We start from the raw sequence: 20545 nt of genomic DNA on the forward strand, positions 1-20545 counted from the left end.
CTACACACAAGAGGATAATTAGAAAATATAGGTCTATATAGAATAGCATCTGCTCACTGAACAATTGCTACACATTCTTACTGTTGTTTTTTAAAAAATATCCTCTGTGTCTTGAGGTTTCTCACATTTGATTTCCAGGTCTTTTCTATGTCTTCAGTCTAATGAAATGGCTTGCTCAAGGCTTCGAGGGCTGAAGTCTCTGGGCTTCTGTTTTCCTTTACTCTAACTGTCCTTCTAAATTAATTACCTGAGTTGCCATACAACATTTTGATGAAAATACAGACGACTTTCCCAATAAAGGAAATATTAAGTACCCCAGAATTCTGGAGAAAGGAGAGAGCAGTTTATGATGCGGGTACTGCCAATTTTGTGACTCAGGGCTGGAAAGCAAGTGCTCTCTTGGTCCCTCAGAGAGGCAGCCTCCATGCACCGGGGAGGTGGGACAGCAGCCTGTTCCTGTCTTTCTCTGGGGCTCTGTTCCCTCCTGAAGCCACTCTGCAGGGACCCCAGCACCCCTTGGTCTGGGGAGGAGGGTGCAGGGATGAGGCATGCACTCAGCAGCTCTCAGGAGGTCCTGCAGCTGCCTGCCACACTCTGGCTCTGTGACAGGTTTCTAAGCAGCTGCCATAACTGCTTTGGAACCTGAACGAAATAGCAGCTGCCAAAGGCGGCCAGTTCCAGCTGAGCTCCTCCGTGGGCCTCACTCTGCACATACCTTATTTGAGAGGAGAATATTTGAGAGGTGCGGAGGGAGGGATTTTTCTTATCTACAGCTTCAGAAGATGCAGTCGGTTTCTCCAAAGCGAGAGTGGAGAACTGCACAGAATAAAAACGTGAAGAGAATTCCTAGGGGCCAAGTTAAATGAGGTTCCCGGAAGTATGAAATGTCAAGAAGATGACATTACGCTGCTCAACAGCTCTGCAATGCACCGTCGGACCACACGCGCAAAGGTCCAGAGAGTCGTGTGAGCAGGGGAGTGGATGGGAGTCAGGACAAGTTGTCTAGAGCCGTTGTTACCCTTTCGTTCTCTCCACATGAACGGAATGTTCTCTCCCATCGTGAAACAGACTTGGCTCGGGTTTGATGACAATTTTCCTCATCGTCCGTGTCCCTGTGGAGAGATGCACTTCCAGACGGCCCTTGTTCAGGAATATCGCGTAATAGGCCTGCAAGAGCAAAGGGTCATGGAAGGTTAAGGACGGGTCTCAACCGGGACAGCCTTACAGGTTCCCGGACAGAACTGCAGGTTCCTTGGCTCAGAGATCTTACCTGTGACCTTAAGACCCAATATTTTCTTAGAGCTGGAAATAGCTTTTGAGTCATTGACCATTTTTACTTGTTAGAGGATGTGGAAAGCAGATGTGTGATACAGAGGTCTCTGCAAAGCAGATCTGCTACGCTGCAGGTAATGGCTGTGCTTGCACGGGGGTCTCTAACTCACCAAACCCACTGGAAACAAAGGGTGTCAATACCTCCTCTCTGCCTTCTATTCGGAAGCGGACAGCTCTCGTCCAGACCTCAGATCTGACTCCCCATCTCCTGGCATTCTGAGTGTTTAGACTCCAATTTGTTCTCGGAGCTGGTTGAATAGATTGCTATCACCCACGTGTAACCTGTCTCCCACACTTAGAGAGAAGGAAGACAATTTTTCATCCACAAACATGACTGCTTTCCTCTTGCTACCGTTACTATAGCAACCAGGATGGTTTTGAGATCAGATTATGAACCCCAGGGAGCCTGAATGCAGTCCTCATCCCCAAAGCCGAAGACATGCGTGCTCCCTTTCTTGTGGAGCGGAAGAGCACGTGCTGTACAATGATCTCTCCGTCCTCCCTGGGTCACCTGAGCTGGTGGAGACCATTTCAGTCCAACATCAGAATATTATCGATGACTTACTGAATCATCTAAGCAGCTGTGTGTCCAACACAGAAGGTCCAGAGCATCTGGACTAGCGCTCACTGTCCACCAAAGGGGCAACTAACTGCAAACTACTCACTCCATTAAGATTTTCTGAGCTGGACTGATTGTTCGAGATGATGAACTTCTTTGGCAGAACAGTCACAGATAACCCCATGGCATCAAAACGTTAGCTTTGGAAAAGCAAATATGTCAATGTAACCAATACTGGTTCTACAACAGACAGGAACTATTTAACACTGTTTCCTTTTTAAAATAGCACTGACTCTGAGATTTAAAAAAAAAAAAAAGAGTATTTATTATCATTAAAATGTTGAAACATTAACGTATTATTTCCAATTTACTTTGCATTACAGTGCTTAATATTTTCTTTTTAATTGTTTTAATGGGTCTATTTTAAGACCAATCCTGAAAGCTGGTGATTTAAGTCCATTTTCTTAGTGTCCAGGAGGAGAAATTTGGAGACAGTAGGTGGTGCTTAACCATCTGACAATAACCTAGGAAACACATAACCTTTAGTAAAAATCTACTTCAGAATGTTTGATCTGGTCCTTTTATTTATAACTAGCTTATCATTTATAATAGAAAATAATTTTGTTTTTCAGGATTTAAAGAGAAGGCATTTAAGAGGAAGTTTAAATATTATGGGTATTCAGTGCTTATTATGTGTATTAAAAAACGAGAGAAAATAACACTTTTTCCTCCCTCCCTACTTTAAAGGACATTTTTATTATGACTATTTGATACATTCCTCAAAATACAAGAGACATACATGTAAATCATGAAGCCATGTTCACAACTGTACAATTAAATGAATACCAGTAAAACTACATTCAATTTAAGAAACAACACATTGCATCTCCTGTGAGTTTCCTCCCCAAACCATCCCCCAGCTTCACCATCTCAGTGGTAACCACTAACTTGGATTTTATGTTTATCATTCCCTTGCTTTTTAAAAATTGTTTTTGAAAACTCACATATATATCTGTAAACAATATGTTGTTTAGTGTTACTTTTTTAGAAGATTTTAAGTAATCTCTACACCCAAAGTGGGGCTCAAACTTAAAATCCTGAGATTAAGCGTCATGTGCTCTAGCAACTGAGCCTGTTTGGTGTTATTTGTATTAGAAGTCTGTAAAAATGACATCATACAGTGTGTAGTACATTTTTTCCCTCATTTCTCTTCAATTTCTAATATCCATCCATGTTGTTATATGTTTTTTTTTTGTTTTAAATCAGGAATGAGCATTAATTTTTGCCAAATAGTTTTTTTTTTTTAGCAGCTATTGAGATGTTTATATAGTTTTTAGATTTTCTGTTAATGAAATACTCTTTATTTCTGTGATAACCCAAGTTACTCATGGTTACACATCTTTGAAATTTATTTTGTTTAGGCTTTATTTTGGGGGGGAGAAGAATAAGATTTATTATATAATACTTTGGATAACATGGCTTTGAACTGTGTGGACCCACTTATATGTGGATTTTTTTTTTAGATAAATACAGCATGGTATTGTAAATGTATTTCTCTTTTTTATGATGTTAATAACATTTTCTTTTCTCGAGCTTACTTTTAGAGTACGGTGTACCACACAGTATATAATAGATATAACATAAAAAAATATATGTTACTCTAGTGAGTATATTATGGGCAAGGCTTCCAGTGAATAGGAGGCTCTTTGCGGTTAAGTCACTGGGGAGTCAAGAGTTATATGTGGATTTCTGACCTAGTGAGGGGGTTGGTGTCCTTAATTCCCACATTGTTGAAGGGTTAACCATATTACTGACTACTCGGTTTTAAAGGATAAATGTGATTTTTAAAACACATAAAATCACAAAAAAACAAAGCCTGGTTTATAAGGATGCATGCATATTTAAGGACATATTTGTAAAGCATTCCATTCTTTGGTAATGGCAGCCTAGATAATTTCTATAAACTCTTTCACTCAGAAAAACAAGATTGAATGGAATAACGCATATACTTAAAAACATAAGATCGAAAGTGCTAGAGGAATATCAAGGCAGTAAAGAGTTATGATGCCTTAGAGATGGCTTTTAACAGAACCAAATGGCTATGGGGTATGAAAATTTTAGTTCACACCTTACTCTGTGGGCTTTCTCTTCAGGTCATGCGTGAACCCGAGCCTAGGCTACTGTCTCTGCTTGCGTGGGTTGGGCTCTATTTGCCTTCTCCTACCCCATGTCCATTTTCTCTGTGTCCAGAGAGGCTGGAGTGGGTCAGACTTCAATAGACTGCATCACGTTGGCTAGCAAAACTGAGAAATTGATCCTAAGAAGGAATTCAAATTAGAATTTAAGGGACCTTCGCAGAATATCTACAAATACAATAAGTAATTGGACCCTCAGACAAGAGAAGAGTATTATAATCTGAATTTATTTTAAGCTTTCTCTCCTTAAACATAGATATGCTGAGCCCATATGAAATATAGGTGCAAATACAAGTATCCGCACACCTAGCGCCGACCAATAAGGAAAATCCTCGTGGAGAGAACGGCCATAAAAAAGACGAGAGTGGAAATAAATGATGCAGATCTAAAAATACAAAGGCAATTTATACAACCTAAATGTCTCACCAGACTCCTTATAAAATAACAGTTTTATATGAGTACTAGGGAAAATGCAACATCAGCGAGGTCTGAGGGTACCTGTCCAGTTTGCCTTCGTTTCCTCCGAGGTTGTACTGGCGTCCCTCCGCTTCCCAAGAGGATGATCCCAGACTCATTCTTGGTGCTGAACGACAGGTTGATTTCTGTCCCTACGTCAATGGGCACAGGAGCCAGCTCTACGAAACCAGGCTTGGGAAAGCTGACTGTGTAAACATTCTGTGGGTAAAAGGGAAAAACAGAAGAAAAGATCAGAAATGACAATTTAAGTTAATTTCTCTGTCTCACTTACCCTCCTCCAGGCATTCAGTGTCACCATGAAATACATTGTTTGGGAAAGCATGAAACTCACAGTTACATGGAGAGCTTGGGAGCAACTGAAGACATACTTCCAGGTGTAACTGAACTTTCTGAGCAGATTGGGTTGAAATAAAAATTCTGGCCTCTTTTTTATTTTTTTTTTTAAGAGTTATTTGAGAGAGCGCAAGCAAGCAGGGGAAGGGCAGAGGGAGAGGGAGAGAATCCTCAAGCAGGCTTCCCACTGAGCACAGAGCCCAATGCGGGGCTCCATTCCAGAACCCTGAGATCATGACCTGGATGCTCAACCCACTGAGCCACCCAGGTGCCCCTGATCTCTGCTTTTATTTGAGCACTTTTGATTTAAAATACAAACGACTGTCACTGACAGACAACATTTTCTTTTGGTCTAAATCTATCTTTCTAAATCTCTGTGGAAAACACTCTCATAATTCCTTGGATACCATCTATCAACTAATTGTTTATGGAGAGAAAGCAAAACTCACCCCATCTTGAAGCTGTGTAGAAGCATATAGCTTTTATCATTCATTCATTCATTCATTCATTCATCTGTTCATTACGCAGGCATTCATTCATTTATTTTTCATAACCTTGCCCTCTTACTCTCTCCTCCCCTCCATATTTAAACAGAATCCTGACAGGCACATTCTTTGGTAAATTCTTTCTTTCACTGCATATGTAGTAGCTATCTCTCTCAGAAAACAGATCATCTCATCACATTTAATGGCAGGAGGACATTCCATTGCAGGGATGCGCTAGGATTCAGTTAAGCAAGCCCATGTTGCCGGGCATTTTGAGGGCTTCAAATGCTCACTTTAAAAGTCCTGGATTTTGCTTGAGTAAAAAGCAAGGCATCCTCTCACAGAGGACATTCCCCCCCCCCCCCACAGTCTTCCAGGCCCCGTTAAATGATATAAGTGCTGTAAAATGTATCATCTATTTTCTTTTCCAATTTTCAAATCATAGACTTTTGGATAGTTCAGATAAAACTACTGTGCAGACTTTTCAATATTTATCCACATCATTTCTGCCTCATATTTCAGTTGTAAAATAATTCCTGGTGACTGAAAAGTGCCTTTACAGAATTATCATTTTCACACATACAGGCTATTCATTTTCTGGACAGTTTTCCATCCTCATGCATATATCTTTTGGACATGGATAAAAGTTAGGCTTCAGAAGATTAAAAGTCTCGGTAAAACTTTCTTAAAGAAGCCGGTGTGGATCCTTAGTTTCAGTTCTGTATTTCCCTATTTCTTATCCCCAAGCCTCTCACAGCGGATCTCTATGGCTGATTCTAAATTGAAGATTCTAACTATGAAGACCCTGAATGTTCAGTTTCAGTCTTTACCCCTGATGTCTCAGGGATGGATTCACTTTTTCTATCTCCTCATTCTCCCTTCATTTCCCTGCATTCTACAGCCATGCCTTACAGTGATTCCAGTTGGCGAAAACACTAAAATGGATAGTTCTGTCATATCAGGGTAATCTAAAATGTATAAACATGATATATTTAATATTAAAAAAACCCCAAACTTTTAGGATGCCCATAAACTTCTTCCTAGTATTTCCTGACGACTGTTGGCTCTTACTTATGGACATTTTAAGAGAGTGGAGCTGGACGTGTGTTTCTCTCTCTTGTGAGTCAGCTCCCAGTGAAGAGTCAGGGCAGAGGAATTAAATGGAACTCAGGAGCTGCTTCAGCAACAAAGAAAAGTTACTGAAGATACCTGACAGCAGGGAACTTTGCGGTCCTGTCAAAGATGTTCTTTGTAGATGGTTCCTAATCCATACCATTTTCAAAGAAAAGGAGGTTTGACTTTCAAACTTTCAAACTAGACAAGATGTTATGCACTAATGTTTATGGTGTAAATGGCTACTTGTTATTTGTGTAACGCGGATGTGGAATGTGGAAAAACTGGAAAAAAAATTGGAGGCCGGGGCGCCTGGGTGGCTCAGTGGATTAAGCCGCTGCCTTCGGCTCAGGTCATGATCTCAGTGTCCTGGGATCGAGCCCCGCATCGGGCTCTTTGCTCAGCGGGAGCCTGCTTCTCTCTCTCTCTGCCTGACTCTCCCCCTACTTGTGATTTCTCTCTCTGTCAAATAAATAAATAAAATCTTTAAAAAAAAAAATTGGAGGCCGCTAATAAAGTTACATGTAAGCCACAAAGATAAAATCAATCTAAAAGAGATAACAGAAATGAGGAAAAAGGAAAATATTGGAAATGAAGAGAGAACCAGAAGAGAGATTAAATTAAAAATGCATGCTATGGAGTATTACACATGTGGGAAATTGGTTCACAATATTGGGCCTTTATCACACCATTTCCTACATTTATGCGATTTTGGTAATTTATAGAAGTGCTTCAATCTTGCTTTGTTATTTAAGCATAGCTAGGACTAGGATCGGTAGGAATTTAAAATATATTAACAAGGGACTGCTCCCTGTAAGAGTCCCCAAACTAAGCAGATGAAATCAGAGACAAAGTGTTAGGAAGCCATTAAAAACAAACTAACCTCTAGTGAACATCCTTTGGTAACACCAACGTAATCAGGGCTACTGAGTATATTATATGGAGTTCTTGAAATTTCAATATCCTTGAGGCATCCAGAATATTTCTTCAAATTTACTTCTGGTCTGTTGAAAAGTTACATGAAAAACAAAAGCAACATTATGAGAGAAAGGGCAGTACAGTGTTTGTGACTATGGGACAAAAGCCATATACAGCAAACGGCCACACAGTATACACACATATCTCAAACCATGCACATGGGCACACATGTACCCAGCAAACTCGGCTTCTATTATGTACTGGTTAGATTAAGTGCATGTTACCCCCATCCTGCAGAAAGAATCTTTATATAGTTCTTCCTGCTCTCTTTTTAAATTCTCAGCACAGAATTTAAATTCAAGGTACAGGAATTAACGGATTTCTTAAATGTTTCATATGCGTAATGAAAGGGTTTTTGTTTTTTGTTTTTTGTGGGTTTTTTTGGTACCAAGGAGTAGACAATTGTATAGGCAGCATAATAAAACTACATACCAAAAAAAGTTAAAAACAAAACAAAACAAAACCTTGCTCAAAATTTAGGGAAAAAATCTGGACTCATTTATTTTAAGAAAGTATTTTTGTCATTCAGACTTTTTTAGGGGGACAAGGGGCAGCTGCAGATTAAGATAATATTGTGTTTCTCTTTAAAGCTTTTAACTAAAACAAAGCCTAGGAAACATCCTTTTGGATTACACCATCCAGAAAAATACTTCAACGCTGGATTTACAGACTGACCCCAGAGTCCTTATTTTATAGAGGTGCAATAACAAAATGAAGCGACCAAAGGTACAGAACATATATTTTTCCCAATAAGATTGAAAATGGCTTTAATACCCAAATCACATTTGATTGTTTACTTTTTATTCTTTAGTTCTTAGGAAAAGGCAAACACACTAGCACCCAGTAAGTGCTCAATAAACAGTAGCTAGCATAATGTCAGTGATGATAGTTCTTTGGCTAGTTGAGAGTAGTCCTGTCCAAGAGAACTTTCTGTGGAGATGGAAATATTCCCTTCTGCATTCTCCAAATTAGTAGTTACTAGTCACATGTGGTTATTGGCACTTGAAATGAAGCTTATGCCAATGAGAAGCTGAACACTGTTATTTAATTGTATTTAATTGAAACTGAACACTGTGGCTGATGGCTACCCTATTGAATAATAGTACAGGTCTATTGGGTTAAAAAATAATACTTTTTTTTTCTGTTAATAAGCATCTATAAAACTCGTCCAACCAACATCAAGATAATTATTTGGATAATGATTAATTTTCTCCTCATGATCCCATGATGACAGGATTCCCTTTTTTTGCCTCAATATAGAACACAGGGCAAGAGGAAAAACAGGTGAGAAAGGAACTCAAACCCTGGCAAGTGTAGCAGGTGATTTATGTCAAGCCAGGTATCTGTTCTGCTTCTTTTTTCTGTCTCTGGAACTGCTTCATTTTCTTGGATCATTTCCCTTTATTCCCAAGGTCTTCTCCTTCTGCTCAGTCAGTTGGTTGTTATGAAGAAGATACCCAGCTGGAGGGTGAGTGAGGATCTTGCTTAGAATCTTATTTATAAAGTGAAAGGATTGGGTGAATTTCATTCTAAGTGTTCATTCTCCTCTAGAGGATGAGCGATTTATTACCATTTTTTCCAGAGGTCTTATCAATAAAGTAAATCACTTCTCAAAGTTCTGTACTCCACTGTTGCATGGACATACAAGGAACTGTTTCAAAACATGATGATTTAGCGGCTCGATGCTAGGAAAAGCACGGGGGATAGGCAATCACATATGGAGATCAGCCTCCTAATGGTAACCACAGGCCTGTTTCCTCTGTTTGCCTACAAAGTGACACAGCGTCACTCCAGAGTTTTATATTCTTTTATATTTATATATACATTTATATTCTTCCACTGAAAGCCAGTCTTTGCCTTGGAGCCATCTTAGCAAACAGCAGGACTGGGCTCATTGCTACGAGGTGATAGAACAACTTGGATTATTTTTTTGTATATACTTTCATTTCTGAATATTCTATGTTCTGGTATTAGAAGTCTGGCCTTTGCTTGAAAAGTTTCTTGGATAAGTTCAGCTGTATTAGCTCCTTTCCAGAAGGATGACATAGTTAGGCTCTGAAATACCAAAGCACCAGGCTCTAGCCAGAGTGTCATCCCTGCACATCTCTGGGGTTTGATCAGCCGCTTACAGAGGCCTGCTGTTCATAACTTTCATGCTAATGCTTTGCTGCAAACAGAAATTACAATGCTGGAAGCTGGGGAGCCTGTCCACAAATCTCTTCACCATTAAGGCAAACACTTGTTTTAGGCACAATAGTTCCAGAGGTTCCTTTTTATCTGACTTCATAGCTCATTCTAAATAAACACAACGATAGATAAGCAGCTTTGCAAAGTGATGCAAGGACCCTGTAAACTTGTGCGTATTTGCAGGCTGGCAAAAAGCAGCAAGGCAGTGGTGAGCACTTGGGAGCACAGGCTGGTAGTTCAGCAGAAAGCATGGGGCTACAGAGATCGGGGTCCAGGATTCAACCCATCAGGATACTTTGTTCTGTTCCACGGAACTACGCTGTGCCCCTAAACCTGACCAGCTGCCCTTTGCGTGTGTGCTGCTGCGTATCCGCGCCAGGGGGGCGCTGTGCGCAGGCCACTGAGAAAAGCAGAGCGAAATCTGTCCTCGTGGCTGTGGCAGGTGAAACAAGTGTAATTGCAGCTCAGTTGGTGGTGGGTGAGCAGCAGCATCTTTGTAAGTAAAGGACAGCATGAGGACTCTCAGAATGCATTACTTGCTCATGAAATGTACTAGGAATGAAGCTGCACAGGTGTTGCTCTTCTTCTCCACTGCTTTTATCTAAGAAGCCACATTTACCCAACCCATGCACTTGAGGAAGGCATGCATAATTTAAATTTTACCTTGCTTTCATACTAGGTCAAAGGGGAGAGAAAAACAAAACAAAACAAAACACAATTTAATCATAATTGCATTTTTGTTTAGTAAAACAATAAATTTTAATCATAAGTCTAAAAAAAAAATATCTCACAGGGGAGAATTAAAAGGGAATGTAACAAAATCAGAAGATAGACATAGGCCCTTGATCATAGTGAAATGAGAATCCAATGACCATTATCCATACTATTCTCTTGGGAAATTTTTCATTTTGAAAAACACTAATTTTAATTTTCGTTTTGAAAAACACTAATTTTAATCTAGTTTATGAATGAGAAAATGCACACATTGCTATGCCGTAGTATTCTTGAGTAGCTGACGAGCATTGCCTCTCAAGGAGCTTAAACGTAATAGATGTAAAAACAATTTCTGTTTACCTCATCTTTTGAACTTCACCATATTAAGATCCTGTTTGTGGGCAAAATAACAGCAAACTATGAATGCATGGCTCTTTGCTTAATCACAGATACATGTGTAAAGACTCTATTGGAATAATGTGCCATGCCATAGAAATATTATAAAATGCTGAACTGTGCAAGTAAAAACATCTTAGTGACAGACTCATTAACTAAGTAGTCTGAAAACCAATACATAAACCCACCTCCACGTAGTCAACATACATACCTTTATAGATAATTCCTAAATCTCACCTTATGGTAATTAAAACCAAGTCATCACTAGAATACATAAAGCAATACCTTGATTGCTTTATTTTGGCTATATTTAATTCACTTATAGGGAATTTACTTAATGATCTTGCAAAATAGATCTTAGACTTAAGGAACTGTTGGATCCCTCCGATGGGCACAGAATAAATGTTCAACAAACACTTGTTGACTGAATACATAGATTTTTGAGCAATCACTATGTCACTATTCAAATATATTTGCTCTGCAATGATTTTTCCAACCAGACACTCTAAGTTTACATTCCTAGTACGTTATAGTGTGGATGAATGTAGAATCAGTTTATCTACCTCATGAAGCTTATTAATGTAAACCTGGAAAGACTGGTAATTAGTTGCCTGGTCTATGGGTTTAGGGACAGGGAGAAGAGTAAAACTGTTTGTATGCTAGCTGTCATAAAATGAGGTTAAAATTCCTCTGCTCATTTGGAAAATAGGAGAACCACCAAGTATGCTAGCTGTCATAAAATGAGGTTAAAATTCCTCCACTCATTTGGAAAATAGGAAAACTGACTACCATACTTCTCAATTATTATGACATTCCCTCCAATTGTGGTGTGTCTTTTTAGAGTAGAAACACTAAGATAGGACTTTTATAACCACTAAAAGCAAACTAACTAAACTAAACAAAAACTTAAAACATGGTAGTTTGTATTTGCAGCAAATTCTTACTCAAATCAATTCATTCCATTCTAGTTAAATTCAATTAACATTTATTGAGCATCAAGTGCTTTATAACTTTTATTTCTTATGAGATGTTTTACAACAAGCTGTAAATTAATACAAATACCAGATGAAACATTTTCTGAGATTTTTTAGTTACTTACATTTATTTTTTGAATTAAACTATGAGTTAATTTTATCTCCCCATCCTGCTATCTATAAAACATATGTGAAATTAAAAAAAAAATGTTGGCATGGGTGTGAGAATACCTAATATAGCCTTAGCATTAGGCATATGGGAAAGCTCCAACATACCATTAGCATGCTAATGCTTAGCAATAAAATAGGTTATACTCACAGTATCCTGGAACACTGACTGATTTTTAGAACACTAAGTAGTGTCAGTGTGCCATTACCTCCAGCGACTGTGCAAAGAGAATGACAATTACAAGATGCACATTCAACTCTAGTTTCCACCTTTAATTACTTTTATAATTCTTTTCATCAGGTGACTATGAGGGAAACAGTGATTTCCATCCATCTCTTCAACAAAGATATCAAATTAATCCTTGGGATTCTAAATCCTGGTGTTGTTCTAACATGTAACATGATTTTTTTTTAATTAAGCCTTTCTGCAACTAAAGGTTATGTGACATTCCTGCTGTAATTAAACTTCAGAACTCTGGTGAGCAGAGTGGCCATTTAATTAAAACTTAATCCTGAGCTCTAAATATACACTAAATTACCTCAAGTTTCTCAGTGTTGGCAGACCACCAAAATATATTTTGTCATCTGCTTTCAAGTCAAGACCAAAGTTGTTTCCAGAAGATGAAGTTGCTATGTTCTCCTCCTGGTTAGAATCTATATCTACAATTGATATGTTGGCTGTAAAAGAAAGAAAATGCTTACTTGAGAAAGACCAACCACATCTGTATAATCACTGTTACTTCAAGATAAATTTATTTTCATTCTCAAATTGACATGGATGTTTTCAAGCATCTGTACTATACACATCTGTTTAATAGCTGCAGAAACAATGACATTGATAAAATAAATTATTAAACTAGCCACAAAAAGGGCATAAAAATAACAGTCAGGCAAAGGAAAGAAGAGAGGCATTTCCTTGTTTAAACTGTTTTGTTCAGAAAGCAGAAAGGAAGCCCTTATCTCATTGATTTTTTTCCCCTTCATTTTTAAGAGTCAGGCTAGGCTCTTTCTGAACTATGTGCTTTCTCAGCATAATATTTGCTTAGGCCCAGCCCTTAACTGCTTTATATATTTTGGACCCTCGATGAATATTGAGGCATCAGTTCATTAACATGACAGATTTGGTCTCTAAATCTTTGCCTGGTATTGGATCTGAATTAGCAAGGGTCTGAAAATGGCTATTTGAACCAGTGGATTATGAGGGTATTTCTAAATGTTTATTCTTTGGAACACTAGATTCCTGGATGTTACTGGTTCAAATAAATATGACAAACATTGGGTGAGGCAAAATTAAATATGTATTTTAATTTTAAGACTACCCAGATCTTTCAACATACCAATATTCAATGTAATGCTCCAACAGGAGGATATAGAGCAATAAGTATTTCCCAAATTTATTTGACCATGGAGCATTATTTTTCCCCTTAATTAACACATCATCTTTTAGAATAGTGTTCTTTGAAAGACAAAGAAAAATATCAAACTCTAAAATTCCACTGTAATCTGCAGAAAGTATCTTCAATAAAATCAAACATAATTATCTTATTAATAAATGATCAAAATAAAATACCAAACCAATGAATACCTCAAATCCTCAAAGTAGAGCTTTGTAAAAACAAACAACAAAAAAAAGTTGTTAAATAATTGTCCAATTAAAAAATACTCAGCAAGTCAAGATTTAAAAATTTAATTACTTTAATACATATATTAATTAATTTTATATGCACATATGTTTTTGATCAGACCAGTGGCTAAAATAAAAAAAAAATTATAAAACCATTTTTAAGACTTTTTCAACATACTCCTTTTTATCCAGATTAGCAAAGAAGTTTTCATATGGAGCTGTTGAGTGGAACATGAAAATAGCCTCTTTCTACAGATCTGGTGCATATTTTAATGGTGTCTGTGAAAATGAGATTCTGCTATCACAGGCAAGCCAGTGACTGGAGGTAGTTCTCTCCCTTATCCCTGAGTGAATATATGCATTTTTAGAAACCATTCTAAGAAAAACTGATTAAAGAGCAGAAATACCTTGAATTGAAACTCACTGGCCCAAGTGTTAGCTCCAGCAGAGAGACACAGGATGGCATATTTTTACTGAGTTAAAGGAAGGACTTGATTCTCTCCTTCGAGAGCAACGAAGTGGGTTCTGCTGTGAAATGCTAACAGTTGCTCTTATTTCCTGCCCTATTTCTTCCCCTTACAGAATAGCTGTTCACATTTCAGAGTTGATGAGCTCAGACATCATTTATGGGTAAGCAGGGAAATAAGGGTTTTATTAAATACTAGACACAGAGTAGGGTCTTAGCAAGTATTTTGTAATCAATGCTGAGTTGTTGTAAGTGAATTGTGACTTTGGTAATTCCTTTTTATTCTCTCAGCTCAGTGAAAATCGAATGATCGTTCTCCATCTTGTGTCCATATTGGTGCACTTGAGGGATACGGCGCACCCCACGTGGTGGCCATCGATCTACTGACTGACTGTCTGGGAAGATGCCCAATGCCCCCGATGGAATGTTTCTGAATTTCCAGGGACAGTGCTTCTATAACGCCCCTAAGAAGAACTCATATAAAACAACTAACCTGGGCACTAAAAAGGAGGAAGGGTCGCATGGCTGGAGGCTTATTTGAATTCCTATCCTATTGCTCCAAGCAACTAATCTTGCTCAAATCTGCAGGGACCTCTCCACATCCAAACCCAGTGGGGTCTTTTGGTCTTTATCTTCATCCCTGTCTATGCAGTATTTGATATTGTTCACAATTCCTTCCTTCAGGAAATGTCCTCTTTTGGCTTCCATATCTTGTACCTTTCCTGCCTCATTCTCAATTTCCTTCTCTGTGACTAATGTCCTTGAACACTTCTGAAGTGTTCTATTCCGTAATGTGTCTTCATTTGGCCACTTGCTGGGTTTTAGCCATCCAGGTAACTGCCAGTTTATATCTACTTACTCTATGTTGTCAATTCAGAAATATATATGCCAGGACCTGACTTTTGCTTAGAAACCCACATTCTACAGATGAGAAAGCATCATCTGTATACCTTCTCAGTACTTCAAACTAAACATATTCATTCTAAGTCAAAATGATTATCTTTCTACTCCTGAATCCATATGATTTATTTGGTGACAATATGACACCCACCCAGACTCCTACATTAGAGACTCATCCTGCCTGTCCCCTCACCATTCCACATTTAATCAGTGGATTAAATTTCATCTCATCTAATTTCATCTCCTAACTAACACTGATATCTACCTTATTTTTAAAAGGTTTTACCAAACTGTGATTGACATACTGTAAGTTGCTTATGTTTAAGGTATATAATTTAATGAATTTTTAGATATGTATACATCCATGAGACCAGCACCATAGTCAAAATACTAAACCTATGCATCATCCCAAAAGTCTTCTAATGTCTTGCCATCCCTCCTTCCTGTGCCTCCCTACATAACCTCATCCTCTGTAGCCTCTATCTGCTTTCTGTGAATCTTGGTTCATTTATGTTTTCTATATACTTGACATAAAGGTATTCCTTTACGTCTGCCTTCTTTGGCTAAGATTTTTTTTGCTAGTCATCCATGTTGTGTGCATATTAAGAGCTCATTAATTTTTGTTGCTAAATAATATTTCATTGTGACAACATACAATCTATCTACTAACCTGTTAATTCATGTTTTAGTTACTTCGTTGTTTTTTTGAATGTCATGAATAAAGACGCTGTGGACATCCTGGTACAAATCTTTGTATCGATATATGATTCATGTGTCTTGGGTGAATGCTTACAAGTGGAATGGCTGGTTCATACATATATTTAACCTATTAAGAAACTGCTAACCTATTTTCCAGTGTGGCTATACATTTTCCATCCTCATTAGCATAGTGTAAGAATTCCATTTGCTCCATATACTTGCCAGCGCTGGGTATGTTCAGTCTTTTTAACTGTTGGCATTTTAGTAACTGTATGGTGATATCACCTTGTGGATTTATTTTGGCATTTCCCTAGTGTCAAAGCCCATTATAACTCTTATTTCAAGCCATCATTCATCTCCTGCTTGGACTATTCTTGAACCTAACTGGTCAATCTGCCTTTGGTTTGATCTTCTGAAAATTTAGCTTCCTCATTTCTCCTTTTTCTGATTATTTCTTTACAGCCTCCTTTGTGGGATCTACCTTTACTATACCCCTTCAATACTGCTGTTTGCTGCAGGGCTTTGGATCACCTCGCTCTAGAAATGACTGCTTGGTTCTTCTCATCTCTATTCAGCTCGAACTACTAATGGCATGACAATGATTCTGAACTGTCCATCTCTCCTACAGCTCTGCTAAACCTCAGGTATACACAACTGATCGCCTGCCAATTACACAGCTTGCCTATGCTGCTAAAGATATTAAGGGTGCTTTACTACAATATGTCCAAAATAGAACTCAGCATCTTTTCCAGAATACATATTCTGTTCTTTTTTATTTTCAATACCATGTGATTACACTAAAATATTTTTGTTATTTAAGGAAAGGAAGGAATTATTTTTGACATCCCCATTTAAAACATTTGTCCTCCACACTGAATATATCACAAAGCTCTTTGATTGTAAAATGCTTAATGTCTTTCCATTCTACTCTTTATTCTCCATTCTCATGGTTTCCTTCTCCTCACTCTTCACTTGGTTTACTACAGACTGCAGTAACCCTTGAAATTATCATAAATCTACCCTCCAAGGTTTTCTGAGGAAACTTTACTAAACTACCAATCTGATCTTGTCACATCCTTGATTAAAACTGTTAGTAGTTCCCCACAGGCTTCAGGATAAAGTTGAAACTTATTAGTTAAGTTCACAAGACCCCTTATGAACTGGCCTCTATTATCTTTAGTCTCATCCAATAATTCTTTTGACAACATTCATCCTGTTAGGCTATGGATTTACTTGTAGTAACTATAGAGGCCAGGGGCAGGCTACACCAAGATGGACCACTCTGACATGAAGATTAGTTTGAGTTAAAAATCAGTCAAAACCATTTGCGATGACATGGATGGAGCTAGTGAGGATTATGCTTAAGCTAAATGAGTCTGTCAGAGAAAGACAAATACCATATGATTTCACTCACATGTAGAATTCAAGAAAGGAATGAACATGGCAGGGAGGGGGAAAGACACAAACCAAGAAATAAACTCTTAACTATACAGAACAATCTGATGGTTACTAGAGGGGATGTGGTGGAGGGATGGGTTAAATAAATGATGGGTATTAAGGAGGGCACTTGCTGTGATGAGCCCCGGGGTATTGATGTAAGTGATGAATTACTAAGTTCTACACCTGAAACTAATAAATATAAATAACTGTATGTTAAATAGCTGGAATTTAAATAAAAACTTGTAAGGAAAAAAAAAGCCATCAAAATCCAGTATTGGGTATGGAAAGAACCTAGATGTCCACCACCAACAGATGAATATATAAAGAAGGTGTTTTATACACATACACACACACACACACACACATACACAATGGAATACTATGCAGCCATCAAAAGAAATGAAATCTTGCCATTTGTGAATACGTGGATGAACTAGAGGGTATTATGCTGAGTGAAATAAGTCAATCAGAGAAAGACAATTATCATATGATCTCCCTGATATAAGGAAATTGAGAGGCAATGTTGGGGGGGTTGGGGGGTAGAAAGGAATAAATGAAACAAGATGGGATCGGGAGGGAGACAAACCATAAGAGACTCTTAATCTCACGAAACAAACTGAGGGTTGCCAGGGGTCGGGAGGTTGGGAGAGGATAGTTGGGTTATGGACACTGTGGAGGGTATGTGCTATGGTGAGTGATGTGAAGAGTGTAAACCTGGCGATTCACAGATCTGTACCCCTGGGGCTAATAATATGTTATATGTTAATAAAAAAATTAAAAAGTTATAAAACAAACAAACAAAAAAACCCCAGTATTGGGGAAGAGCCCTTTTACCTTCCCAGCCAATGCCTAAAAAGAATTTAGGTAGAGGACCTCCCCTAGGAAGAGCACTATCACCATAGATAACAGATAACTACAGTATATTGTGAACAATGGTAGACTGGGAAAAACTTAGCAAGGCCTGTTTGACCAAAGCCCCTTTGTCCATTGAATGGCTCAACAAACATTTATTTACCAAACATTTATCCTCTTTTGTTGTTTTTATCTTCCTACAAATTGCATTCTTCCCTTTGAAGTCCCAGACCACTACCCTCTTCTTAGCTCAGAATGACCTATATACCTCATTTTGTATGACTGTCTTTTGAATTTCCGTGTGTGTGTGTGTGTGTGTGTGTGTATTCCCTGCCTGCACAAAATTAAATTTGATTTTGTTCTGTTCATCTATCTCATGTCAATTTGATTCTGAATCAGGCTAGAAGGACCCAGAAAAGGATGAGAAATTCTCACACCTCAGCATGAATTAAAGCATTTCCCAAAGTGTGTTCAGCAGAATGCTGGTCTTGCAGGAAGAGAGAGATTTTGGAGACTGTTAAGTTTGGGAAATGTTTGGTCAAATGGAGTTAAACGTTCTTCTTAACTATTCTGCAGAGCATCTCCCAGGCAAACCTGCCTGTGTCTCCCTTATGTGGCAACAATGTATAAGGCAGTACTCAGCTTTTATAAGCGCTAACTGGTTTTTGTTAAAGTGGGAAGAGTTTCTCCAAGCCTCCACATTCCAAGGAAGATCAATTGGAAAATGACGGATGATGTTCTCTGAGGCCTCCTGGCTTTCACACAACTTTCAGCCCCTTCAAACGTGCTGTCCATCCAGTGAAGCCCTCAACTCTTGCTTGTGCCTCAGGGCCTTTCCTCAGGGAGCTGAACTCTGGGTGTGACTTTAACATCTGAGTCCTGAGATTCCTAGCCTACTGTACCCATTCTGACATGGCCATTTGCTTTCTATCCTCTCACCACTGAGTTATGTACTTATCTATCTCCCCAGTAGATGACACGTTCCTTGAAGGGAATGACTTGTCACAGACCTCACTCAGGTGTGGTGCAATAGTAGGTGGGTGTTTACTGGCTAATTGTTAAATACAGAAAGGGACCGGTGGTGCAATGTTAAACTGAAATTCTCATGAGATGTCACACTGGTCTGGTCAAAACTAACTGGGTTTAATTTTATAAACAGAAGGATCAAATTTCATTTGCAGATACTGGTAATGGTATAGTGTACAGAATTAGGGGAATTATACTGAAATAACAGTAGCAGCACACTAAGACCTAACAGATTTGGATTTCTGCCTTGGTTATGAGAGCTGACACACATACGTTTTTGACCTCATGTAAGTTAGAGCCTATGTTTCCTTTTCTCTAACACCAGAACAAAATACCTGCTTATATCAGCAAATGAAGTAATGTTTGTGAGTATATTTTAATGAGTTCCTGGACTGTAAAAATGTTACATTATTTTTATCCAATTCCTTACTTGCACACATAAAAAAGTTTGGCATTTTTTAAAAAAGCAAAGACCTAGTTGCTGCGTTACCACCCCTACAAATTCGATGAGTGGGCCATTCTAAAGGCGACATCTCGGTAAAACAAGATGGAAAGCAAAGCACACAACCTTTTCAAACTAGTACAGGATATAATTTTACAAGTTGTAGGACAGTTTTATGCTTTCAAATTAAGCTCTCAGTTTCTAAAGAAAATGACAGAGAACCATTCTGCTCTTCAATCAGTCATGTGTAACCCAAGTCACCTATAATCTAAGCTAAAGAAATGACGGAATCCATTTTTCGCAGAATTCGTGAGTACCTAAATTACAGACAAGGTCCTCCTCATGATTAGGTACACAGAGTGTTGGATAGCATGATTAAGGTTCACAGCGCACTATTCCTATAGAAACTCACCTTGTTTCTGAATTCTTGACAGAGTGAAGGATTTCCACTTCCCATCATTATGGTTTTGCTTGCTGACAACGGAAGCCATTCCTGAGCCCAGATCATAGCTGACTTTTACATGCCCATCAGTGAGCTCCACACTCATGAAATCTTTCTATTAATAGAGTAAAAACATACCAGTGATTCAATACACAGAGAAATATGGGTATTTACTTTTTGTGTGTGTGGTTTATAGCAGGGCCTTATTGCTAAGTTACTGAATATGCTGATCCATAAATGACATCCATTTTGGAAACAGAATTGGTGTTACTACTTTGTGAATGTTTGCGGGTATGACATTATAGTGCAAATTGTCACAACCACATTACTAGGATATATCTTTATACAACAGGAGAATAAAGGAGGTTCCTTTAAAAACATATTAAGTCAACTAAAAGGTACATTCTCTGGAAGAATTTACTAAGAAATATTAACCTGGAAAAAACAATGAGGATATTTAGAACCATCTTTCAACTTAAGTCTTTAGAGGAAGACTAAGGGAGTAGTTTTGCTGCTGCATGATTCCATACTGAAGGAAACTCTACTGGGTGCTTCTCTTAAAGGATTATATGGGGAGCTGCACTGAAAATAAATAATAATTAAATTGCATCTGTAATTGAATTTATCAATGAAAATATGTAAGTATTTTCATTGCATCACCTACTCTTGGCTATCACACAGCATCCTAGAATCCTCTTAATAATAATTGATAATTTAACAATAACTGATAATTGTACTGGAAT

The 20545-nt window shown here is 38.1% G+C and overlaps 1 protein-coding gene across 6 annotated transcripts in view; it reads right to left on the reverse strand.

Annotated features, from left to right (window-relative positions):
* LAMA2 (laminin subunit alpha 2) overlaps window positions 1-20545 on the reverse strand; it is a 641423-nt gene that overhangs the window by 38644 nt on the left and 582234 nt on the right. For 3 of the 6 annotated variants that reach the window (XM_082731189.1, XM_082731187.1, XM_082731191.1), the window contains 6 exons: window positions 19773-19917; window positions 12451-12589; window positions 10323-10334; window positions 7378-7498; window positions 4585-4761; window positions 1019-1167 (listed from right to left, as the gene is read on the reverse strand). In XM_082731189.1, coding sequence (XP_082587315.1) covers window positions 1019-1167; window positions 4585-4761; window positions 7378-7498; window positions 10323-10334; window positions 12451-12589; window positions 19773-19917 — 743 coding nt within the window. The remainder of the gene's footprint in view (window positions 1-1018; window positions 1168-4584; window positions 4762-7377; window positions 7499-10322; window positions 10335-12450; window positions 12590-19772; window positions 19918-20545) is intronic. The other 3 variants (XM_082731188.1, XM_082731190.1, XM_082731192.1) reach the window with 1 other exon arrangement.

The sequence above is a fragment of the Mustela nivalis genome, assembly GCF_964662115.1.
Source record: "Mustela nivalis genome assembly, chromosome: 5".
Taxonomy (NCBI): domain Eukaryota; kingdom Metazoa; phylum Chordata; class Mammalia; order Carnivora; family Mustelidae; genus Mustela; species Mustela nivalis.